The sequence below is a fragment of the Microtus oregoni genome, unplaced genomic scaffold (assembly GCF_018167655.1).
Source record: "Microtus oregoni isolate MIOR12 unplaced genomic scaffold, Mior012 000015F_ref0000493, whole genome shotgun sequence".
NCBI lineage: Eukaryota > Metazoa > Chordata > Mammalia > Rodentia > Cricetidae > Microtus > Microtus oregoni.
In genome coordinates, this window is record NW_024543074.1 from 28599536 (window position 1) to 28610433 (window position 10898).

The following is a 10898-nucleotide window of genomic DNA, read 5'->3' on the forward strand; positions in this document are numbered from 1 at the left end:
CTTGGTGGGTGGTGGTGGTGCACGCCTTTAATTCCAGCACTGAGGAGGCAGAGGCTGGCAGATCTCTGAGTTCAAGGCCAGCCTGGTCTACAGAGTGAGTTCCAGAACAGCCAGGGCTACACAGTAAGACCCTGTCTCAAAAAACCGACCAGCAGCAAAAACGGTCTTACTATACAGCCAGGCTGGCCTTGTGCGTGTAGTCAGCCTCTTGCCGCAGCCTCCTGGAGTCCTGGGGTTACAGGCCTGAATCCAAATGCCCCACTTTTTAAAAACACTGACAAAAGAGTCTATGCGGCCCAGGATAGCCTGGAATTAGGAACCCTCCTGACTCAGCTTCCTGAGTGTTGGGTACATCTGGCTCACAGTAAATGTTTTATAAACTACACTGACAAGCACCCAGGCACTGCAGAGATCTCCCCCTCAGCTAACAGACCCAAGTGTGATTCTCAGCGATGAGAGTTCTTGTCAGAACTGAATTGTCCGCGCGCATCTTAACCCCACGCGTGGTCCAGAAGTGAGTCACCGATGATTCCTCATCTCCAACAGAAAAGAGGCAGAGACTGAGACACCAAGAAAGCCTGCTTTTGTTTTTACTGGAGGCTCAGGTGGCACGTGACAGTTCATAAAATGGCTTCAGAGGTGTTGGGAGGAGGTCGAAGGGAAACAAAAAATAAATGGGTGGGAAAGAAAAACAAGCAGGAGGAGGTGAAGAGCCGGCTGGTCCTTCTCAGCCTGACTTAGGGAGGAAGGTGGTGCCTCTGAACGGTAAGGACGGATCCCTTCCTGCAACCCTTGGGAGGGGAGAGGGAAAAGAGAAAAAGCCAAAGGCTGTTGCTTTGGCCCTCCTGAGTCTCAAGGGAAAAGCTGATGTTTTGATGTCATGAATTATGGGAAAGGGGGGAGGGGGATGCTGGGTAGTCAGTTGGAAATGGGCAGATACCTAAGAACGAGGGAAAAAAGACAAGTCATAAAGGATGACAGCAGAACCCAGTCCCTGGCTTTCTTAGTCAGCAGCAACTCACCAGATGGTAGCTCTGGGTGTCCCGAGGTGGAATCACTCCAGTATGGTGGTGGGGGGGTCCCCACTGTTGATAGGTGCTGAGGTCTAAAGACAGCAGTGGCTAATTAAGACCAGTTCACGACCTGCTTCAACTTTCTCTTAACTTCCCTCTTCTGCCCCTTCCAACCAACTCCCACAGTTCACACCCCAATAGCTGGGGACAGGAGCGGGGCATTCATTTAAGGCAACCTGGGCTTGACTGCCTGTGCCGGGGTTTCCTGGTGATTGCACTGTCTGCCAGTGGGGGCCAAGCAGGCTGATGGGAGCGGGGGGGGGGGGGGGGGAGGAAGGCAGGGACAAGGGAAGCACAGGGCCAAAGAACTGAATTTGAAGCAAAGGAAAAGGACAGAAAGAGCGCAACTGATCTTGGCCTTTCCCACACTGAGTTTCAGGCAACTAAGACCCCACCTCTGCGGCTATAGGCTGCCGGGGGCCAGGGGGCTGCTGCCGACGCCGCTGGAAGTAGGGGCGGTTTCGTGGACGCTGGGGCTCAGGCCGGGAGCCATCAGTGGGGCCTTGACTGGGCTTGGTCTCGCCATCCCCACCTTCTGTGGTAGGCTGTTGGGGTGGCCTAGGGCGGAAAGGCCTAGAAAAGAAACAATCTCTGACAGGACCAGTGCACCCAGGGTAGTAGATTCCCTTCCCTCAGGATTCCGTTTTCTTATCCCGGGCTCTTAGAACTTTTAGAATTCTTGTCCTTTTACATGGGCCCAACACTGAACCCTGAAGGGAAGATACAGTATAGTCTTACCTTCGGTACCTTGGCCGGAATCTGGGTGGGGGCACCCGTTCATCTCCCTGCTGTTGGTCCCCCTCCAATGGGGCTGTCTCCTTGGGTTCTACCCCATCGGAGCCCTGGGAATAGACAAGGCCTAGGTGAGCTATTGAGCCCCCTGCTGTCCCTTGGCCAGGTCATCTTTCCTTGTTCCTAGTCTTAAGTTCTCAGGTCTCCGCCCTCACAACTGGCCAACTCCACAGCTGGCTCCATCTCACCTCTATGGGCTGCTGCTGGTTAGGGGGCCGAGGGCCTCGCACAAACCGCCTTCGATAGAAGAAGGGTGGTGGGCGCCGTCGTCTAGGTCGCTGCCCTGAGTCCTCTGCCCGCTCCCCTTCACTGCCAGGTTCAGTCCCACCGGAGGGAGCCTCTGCCACCATGGGTGGTGGGGCAGCCGGGCGAGGCCGGGGGATGAATCTGCGGAACCTACGTCGATTGGGGGCATAGCGGCTGCCCTTCACTGGCACCCCCCCAGGCCCAGTTACATTAGCAGCTTCTGCACCCTGGGGAGGCAAAGAAGGAGTAATCAGAACTTGTCCTGGTCACAAGCACACCGCACTTACAAACCTGCCAGATCACTGCTGTCCCCCTTCTTCTGGCCCAAGTCCTCTATCCTGTGACCCCTCAAAATCACTCCTTTCTCCCTTCCCCCAAGGGGCAGCAGCAGGAGTTTGTACCCATCTGAGAAGAAACAACTTGTCCTGAGAAATAACTGCCACATTCCCCCCCAGAGTAAAGACAGGACAGGAAGAGATAGAAGGGGCCACTCTCCCTCCTTCACTCCAGAGGACTGACTGAGGGTCCTGCTAGGGCTGGGGTCCCATGTAGAGAACACACACGGAAGTGCTTGGTGAACTAGAGAGAAGAAACCCACGTTACTGGCTGGTGGCAGGGACAGGTTCTTTAGGACGTGTCCTAGAGCAGCCCTAACATCCCACAACATCCAGGAGAGCGCACAGGCCCCATCCCCACAATAGGAGGCAGAGCTGGCCCCAGAAGGATCAAAGCCTAGGCTGACAACCAGGCCACCCTCCCACAGTCCTGGCCAACTTCACCCCACAGCAGCTCCCAAACCTTCTCTCCTTCCACGACATCAAACTCCACGGTCTCCCCATCTCCAACACTCCGCAGAAACTTCCTGGGGTTGTTTCTTTTAATAGCTGTCTAGTTGGGGGGAAAGTCATGAGAAAAGTGAGGGCAGAGATCAGGACCTCTCACCAGCTTCAGCCTCCACCCAACTCCACTCTGACATTTTACTGGAGTCTAGGGCTGAAGCGTAGAGCAGGAAAGTACTCAAAGTGGGGCAGGGCCTTGAGCGCAGCCCCGCAGCACAGACGTGAGCGTGTTAGTAGGGAAGTCATGAACGAGAGGTCTGAGGGATCCACTGTAAAGTCTCCACGGTCCCCAACATGTCCTCCCTTCCCTTCACCCCTCAGGGGCTTCAAAAAATGGAGGCAGTAGAAACTCAAAAGCAAAACAAAGGCTGAAATGTCGTAAGTTGCTCCTTACCTGGATCCCACCGAGCACTCGCCACCACAGCAGTGGTTCTCAAACTAGCCAGGAGCAGAATCACCTGGGAGCGCGTTACAACAGAGCACCCAGCCCCAAGGCTCATCAATTCCGTGCCTTGAGCAGGGCCTGAGAATTCAGGTGATGCTGCTGCCTGCCGGTGCAGGGAACACACTTTGAGATTCACTGTACCCAAGTGTCTCTGGCCTTGCCCTCGGAAAACTGCCTGATTCCTTCCTGTGGTGTTAACAGGTCCCAGGAGGTGGTGGGCATGCCATGCCCGGAGGGCAACATGCACAACTCTGACAGCTGTTCAGCCACTCAACGGAAGTGGGGCTAATGGTGGTTCATACAGGCACCTGAGGTGGATGGGAGGCCGGCTATTCCTCATGGGCAGGCTGTTGTGAAGTTTAACAGCCAGAGAAACATATCGTGTGCAGCTAGAGGTTGTGGGAAAGGCTTCCACAGAGAGGGCCAGTGCCTCCCCTCAGAAAGCCAACCTAGCTCTTACCTGGTGAACAAAGACATCCTCCTTGGTGTCATTCCTGCAGAACAGGATGGGTAGTTAAGGGGGTGACGGTGAGGCACTCAGTTCCACTGAGGCCTCCCTAGGTGCCCATTCCCAAGATGGGCCCATCCTCTCCACTGTTTCAGTTCCTGGGGGTATGCTGGGGCCCTGGGAAAGAGCAAGCAGCAGGGTCCCCGAAAGCTGGTGCAAAGAGAACATGCTGCAAATCCCCAGCAAGAACTAGGACTTCATAAGGAAAAGGTAGGAGGAGGCCACAAAGGCACCTTCAAGAAACCAGGAGAGCCTCACCTTCTACCCCAGAGGCACCTCGGAACCTGCTGGTGCCAGGTGTAACTGTCCCTGGCCAATGTCCCCTCCTCCCCTTAACCCCTCTTGGGGGTTGGAAAATTCCACAGGCTCCTTCCTTCTAGGATCAGAGAGGGAGAAAGCAGGGCCAGGGCACCCGGCTCAAAGGAGAGAGCAAGGCACACACAGGTGCAGTCCCCAACAGCTGCACCGGCACTGTCTTCTCTTTACCCTCAGCCTGGAGGTGAGCCACAAGTGCCCTCCACACACTGAACAGGATGAAAAGACACGCTCCCATTCTTCACCACCATCCTGCCTGTGACTTCTTTAATCCCAGGACAGGGAGCAGGAGGCGTCCTTGCAGGAAACCGCCTTCCCCAGAGCAAATGTTCTAGCTTTAAAGACCGTGGGTCTGCACAAAGGTCAGCCTGCAAAGAGGGAACTGAGGCTCCCAGGAGGACTTGGCTGGGCAGGGTGCCTGGGCTGGGGCAGGCCACAGTAGGGGAGACCTGCCACAATTTAGAGAGGTGTGGCTGCCAACTGAAGAAGAGCAGTAGTCTATGGCTGGGCAGGCACTCTCCCTGCCCCAGCTTCAGTTCCATCAGGTGGACGCGGGGGAGCTGGTTCAAATGAGCCACAGCTCTTTAGAGAATTTGTATAGGTGCCGGGAGTGTTGCCCTTAACCAGGAAACCAGTGAGGGCTCCAAGCAGGAGCCCCAAACATTCTACCCCAAAGGCACAGAGCAAGCTAAAAATAATGAAGCAACTCCAGAAGGTGAGAGAGAGGAGCTGGGAAGGTCAGGGTCAGGTTTGCCAAGTTCCTGGATCATTAATCCCCTGCTGCCCTTGAAGATGCGGATGCAGCAGCTTCATCTTGCCAGTAAGCACACATTAGTGCTGTGGTTAAAGACTCTCAACCAGCCTCAGCTGGACATCACAACCATGTGCCTTGGCAGGGGTAGAGATGAAATAATGTGTCCAAACCCACAGGCCAGCTCACAAAAAGACACCCGTTCCTCCCCCTCCTGGGTTCTTTGGATACCTGTTGATGAATCCGTAACCATTCCGGACGTTGAACCATTTGACAGTGCCCAGGACTTGGATTGCTGCCAGGCAGAGATGCAGTGGGGACAGTAAGATGGGGGAAGATACGGAGTTGGGCTGAATTTTGAGAGAAACTAAGCTAAAAATCTAACCTGCCTCCCTATTAAGTTTCGACTCATCAGATCTCACTGGGAGCGTCAAAGTGTTCTCACCCGGGTTCTACTATTTGGAATCCCTCACACAGGGAGGGGATTCAGACGTTCAAACCCACGCTCCTCACATCCTATAAAGTTCAGGTCCTTCACCTAGAACCAGGTACTCACCTGGTCCACCCTGAGGGTCAAAACTCTACAGCCCTTCTAGCCCTCCCAAATGTAAGGGTCCCACTGCACCTGCTCCCCCAAACTCAGAGGTTTACCTAATAAGAACCAGAGTCAGCTACACCAAGTCTCCAACTAACCGGGGCGGGGCCAGGCCCTGAGGCTGTATTTTCCCACCCAAGGCCCTAGCTGGACCTGCCCGCCCCGCCCTCCCGCTCAGGAAGGTACAGCAAGATTTCCCTCCAGGGGAATCCACTGAAGTTTGTTCGGCAGCTCCCGGACCGGTTAGTCCTTTGGGCCAGGCCTACCTTCGGCTTGCCAAACCCTGCTACCCCTCCCCCAGCCCGCCGACCCTCAGAGCCCCCCTAGCGCGTGCCCCCCCCTCACCCAGCACCGGCTTGTCCGCCTGACTCCGGACCGGGGGCGCGGGAGTCCCCGAAGCCGCCGTCGCCGGGTTGCCAGGGGTGCGAGGGCCGGGCACTGAGGGGGTCCCAGCAGCGGGGCCAGAGGCGGCTCCGCCCCCGCCGCCCGCCCCGCCGCCTGCTTTCTGCGGCTCTCCCGCGGGCACGGGTACTACCACCGCTACCACCCCTGCCGCCGTCGCGGGCACCGTCGCCGCGGGGGCCGCTGTCGCCACCACTGCCGCCTCCGCCTCGCTCATCCCGCCGGGTCCAGTACCGGCCCCCGCCGCCACCGCCTCCTCCGCCGCTGCCACCACCACCGCCCCGGCCCCTCCCCCCCGGCTCGCGGACCGGCCACCCGGCTCGGTCCTCGCGCCCCGAGGCTCGCCCGCACGCCTGCCGCGGGCCCGGAGCCGAGGCCAATCGCAGCTGGCTGTAGCGGCTCGCTCAGGTCCCGCCTCCCGGCCACAGGCCAATCCCGGCCGCGCAGCCCCCCAGGCCCGCACGCCGGCCCCGCCTCCCGGTCTCAGCTCCGAAGCGGCGGCCCCCGCCCGCAACTCCGTAAGTGCACCTGGGCCCCGCCTCCCCGCCGTCACGTGGCGCGCTCGGCCCAGCCCATTGGCCAGCGACTCCTTTCCCCTCCCCCTTCCGCCCCTTTCCACCGGCCGCGGGAAATCAAACCGGCTGGTGGCGCCCCAACGGCCACCTGGCAGGTGCGCGCCAGCAGGGTCCGGGCGAGCCTCCCAGGTTGCCCCTGACGACCCGGGTGGGGGTAGCGGTCTGTAGCCGCGTTTCTGCAGCGAGGGTTCCGCTGGCCTCTACCCTTCAGACGGTCGGTGCCTGGACTCTGCTGCCCCGACCGCACAGACCCTCCCCGCACACTCCTGAACAAGCGCGGTGGTTTTCACAAGCAGAAGCCCCTCGTTTTTAGGGTTTTAGGGCTTTTTGAAACAACGTCTCAGTTGCACAGCCTGGCTCTGAACTCCTGATCCTCTTGCTCTCCACTCCCGAAAGTGCAGCATTGCCTGGAGTTAAAAGTCAGCCTGCGTCATATAGTGAATTCCAGGACTGTTTGGCTACAGTGAGAGACAATGTCTCCAGGAGAGAGAAACAAAGCACAGTTTTAGTAAATGTAACCATACATGTAACCAACACCCTAAGATACCTTCTTCTTAGGTTGAGTATGGTAGATCACACCCATAATTCCAGCACTCTGAAGGCTGGGGTTGGAAGATTGTCACTAGTTTGAGACCAGGCAGGACTTGTTAAAAACAAGTAAGCCAAAAGGCAAGTTATTTTTGCTACAGGACGGTCCCTTAAGCCTCTTCTGGGTAACTCGGGCCGTCTGACCCGCTCGCTCCCACAGTTTTGACGTGTCGCACCTAGTACTTTCAGATTTTCTTAGGTCCGCGATCGAAGGGCCCCTGGGCCACCTGGGCTTTGTACATGCAGTTGCTTAGAATTTACTTTGTTGAGAAGGATGGGTCTCTTCAAGTATCAACTATCCTCTCTTACCGTGACATTTCTTAAACATATGCAGTGTTTTTTGACCGTTTATTTCTTTTAATCGTCTGAACGAACACACAGTAGGCAGTAAGACGCCACAGCAATAGGAAATTTTGTAGTAATCCCTGACATCTGGAACATCGCACCACCGATCAATTTATTCAATAAGTGTTAATTTCCAGTCTGCAAACGGCTCTAAGTCAGTCTTTCGAGGGCCGCCTCCTCCACATGGGAGGACAGGGACGACACTTTACAGAGTTCAATTTTATCTGGTAAAGCACCCCCCTCCCCCGGGAAGTAGCACGGGTGCGCGACCGCACTGGACCCCACTCCGCAAGTGCGCTCGGGCGGTGCTACTGTCCGCTACGCCGATGGCCAGTGTGGTCGCTCCCTGTCCCAGCGCGCCCTCTGCTGGCCGCTCCCGGAGTCCACCTAACCACAATTCCAAAGGAGAATTCCATCAGCAAACTCAAACCCTCTGGTCCGTTCAGAGTTGAGGATTGTGATTTCTAGACCAACAGGTATAGTGAACAGAAAAAGAGAAGAGAGAGACAAGAAAACAAATCGCCAGTGAGTCAGTAAGGTACACAGAAATGACCACTCCTTCCTTACAATAAATACGGTGTTCCAGTGTCGAGCCCTAACCTCAAAGAGATACCGGCTGGGGAGAGTAATCAGATCTCACTGGGGCAACAGGAGAATCACCAGGCGTGAAAGGTGTGGAGGAGTTCAGGTGTGGACCGAATTGAGTCCGAGTGTGAAGGGAGAGGAAGCCCACAAGAAGAGGTGAGCCCTTTTCCAATAAAATTTAAAAACTGAGTCCGGCCGTGGTGGCACGCGCCTTTAATCCCAGTTAGTACTCAGGAAGCAGAGGCAGGCAGATATCTGTGAGTTTGAGACCAGCCTGGTCTACAGAGCGAGTTCCAGTACATCCAAGGCTACACAGAAAAACTCTTGTTTCAAAAAAGAAAAATTGAGAATCTGGCAAAGGTCAGAGAGTAGCTCAGTTGGCAAAAAGCTTGGCTGTCTTTCACGAAGCACTGGGTTTTGGGGACTGGAGAGTTGGTTTGGGTTAAGAGCACTAGCTGCTCATGCAGAGGACCTGGGTTGAGTTCCCAGCACATACAATAGTCCACAACCATCTGTAATTCCAGTTCCAAGGAGTCTGATGCCTTTTTTCTGGCCTCTTTGGGCACTAAGCAACTGCATGGTACACACATGTAATCAAAACACTCATAAAATAAAGTCTGAAATATTTTTTTAAAGATTTATTTATTTATTATGTATACAACATTCTGCCTCAATGTATGCCTGCACGCCAGAGGAGGGCACCAGATCTCAGTACAGATGGTTGTGAGCCACCATGTGGTTGCTGGGAATTGAACTCAGGACCTCTGGAAGAGCAGCCAGTGCTCTTAACCTCTGAGCCATCTCTCCAGCCCCCAGTCTGAAATATTTTTATTATTTTGTTATGTTTAGTGAGACAGGGTTTTTCTGTAGCTTTGGAGACTGTCCTGGAATTCTCCCTGCAGACCAGGCTGGCCTCGAACTCACAAAGATCTGCTTGTTTCTGCCTCCAGAGTGCTGGGATTAAAGGTGTGCACCATTACTGCCGGTTGTTTTTGGTTTTTAAAGACAGAGTTTCACTGTGTAGTCCTGACTGACCTGGAATTTAATCTGTAGGACAAACTGGCCTCTAACAGAGATCCTGTCTTCCTCTGCCTCCCAAGTGCTAGGATTAAAGGTGTGCGCGCCACCACCAGTTTTAAAAATGTTTTTGATAAAATAAAGAAGGGTTGTGGTGCTGGACCTTGTAGATGTTGGTCTACCATTGAGCTATAACCCAGGATCTTAAATTTTTTTTTGTTTTGTTTTTCGAGACAGGGTTTCTCTGTAGCTTTGGAGCCTGTCCTGGAACTCCCTTTGTAGACCAGGCTGGCCTCGAACTCACAGAGATCCGCCTGCCTCTGCCTCCCGAGTGCTGGGATTAAAGGCGTGCGCCACCACCACCCGGCCTCTTAAATTGTTTAGTTGGTTGGTTTCCAGCTTGCTTTTGTTGTTTTGAGAAAAGGTCTTACAGAGTAGGTTAGTCTGACCTTGAACTCAGAAACCCACCTACTTCTGCTTCCTGGGTGCAGAGGCTTTCCCCCGCCCAGGACATTTTTCGATGACTTATTTACTTTTTTGGTGGTCCTGGCTACCTCTCTCACTCAGCTAGATTCTCTGACTTTCTTACCCATTTTTTACACTTTTGTTGTTGTTGCTGTTGTTCATGGAGACAGAGTCTCATTAAGTTGCTCAGGCTGGACTTTAACTCCTTCTACAACTTAGGTAGGCTTTGAATTTTAGACCTCCCTACCCCAGTCTCCTGAGTAACTGGTCTTCATTGCCATTCACCCTTTCCACAGCCCAGCTCTCTCTCTCTAACCTTTCTGTCTCTCTTCCTATGGCTCGCCCTACACCAACCTCAGTATGCCTAACATCTCCAGGGCTGTGTTCTATCACTTGTAGGTCATTTTATTTATTTTCTGGCTTTGGCAATGACTTTCTCTTTAATTTAGTAAATTTATATTTATTAGCTATATTACATTAGTGTGTGTAGTTGTACACACCTTTACTCCCCGCACTCAGGGCACAGGCAAATGGAGCTTTGTGAGTTTGAGGTCAGCCTGGTCTACATAATGAGTTCCAGGAAAGCTAGGGTTATATAGAGAGATCTGCTTCAAAAAATAAAAAATTAGGTAAACAAAATATACATTTATTGGGGGATGGAGAGTTGGCTCAGTGTTTAAGAGTGCTTGGAACACATGGTGATTCATAACTATCTGTACCTCTGCTCCCAGAGGATCTGACGCCCTCTACTGGCCTTATCTGTCCCTGCAAGCGTGTAATGTATTTGCATGCGTGCAGGTAAAACACTCACTTCTCCCCCCCCCCCCCCCCTTAATTGCAATTACTCATTGGGGGAGCACATGCCAGAGTTCGTGTAGAGATCAGAGGACAACTTACAGGCTTCAGCTCTCTCCTTGCACCATGTGGGCCTTGTGGATCAAACTCAGGTGGTCAAGCTTTGCGGCAATTGCCTTTACCTGATGAGCCACCCCGCCGGCCCTAAATGCCCACTTCCTGATAGCTCTCCAACCTGTGTCTGCAATCCTGAGTCCTTCCCGCTCCTACCAGAATCAGAGTACAGTCCTTTTATTTATATATTTACTTACTTACTTGTTTATTTATTTATGTTTTTTTGAGACAGTGTTTCCCCTGTAGTTTTGAAGCCTGTCCTGGCACTAGCTCTGTAGACCAGGTATTGGGATTAAAGGCTTGCACCACCACCGCCCCCCCACCCCCCCACTGAGTACAGTCCTCTCTAAACCACTTACTCAGCCTTCTGAACAAAGCCAAGCTCCCCTCTTCCCCTTCACTGAATTAGGTTCCCAGCATGGGACCACAGTCAGTCACTCACGGCCAT

General features: G+C 53.9%; 1 protein-coding gene across 2 annotated transcripts; it reads right to left on the reverse strand.

The window, feature by feature from the left end:
* Positions 1 to 582: 582 nt before the first annotated feature.
* Positions 583 to 6309, reverse strand: Ybx2 (Y-box binding protein 2). 2 transcript variants are annotated; one of them, XM_041665191.1, is made up of 9 exons: positions 5910 to 6309; positions 5201 to 5264; positions 3856 to 3889; positions 2910 to 2999; positions 2054 to 2338; positions 1812 to 1915; positions 1469 to 1646; positions 1023 to 1105; positions 583 to 791 (listed from the first exon to the last, which is right to left on the reverse strand). In XM_041665191.1, the coding sequence occupies exons 1-8, from the start codon at positions 6181 to 6183 to the stop codon at positions 1055 to 1057; spliced, it is 1080 nt and encodes a 359-aa protein (XP_041521125.1). In that variant the 5' UTR covers positions 6184 to 6309; the 3' UTR covers positions 583 to 791; positions 1023 to 1054. The 2 variants fall into 2 exon arrangements, with proteins under 2 accessions (XP_041521125.1, XP_041521124.1); XM_041665190.1 differs by having other exon boundaries at positions 583 to 940.
* Positions 6310 to 10898: the final 4589 nt, after the last annotated feature.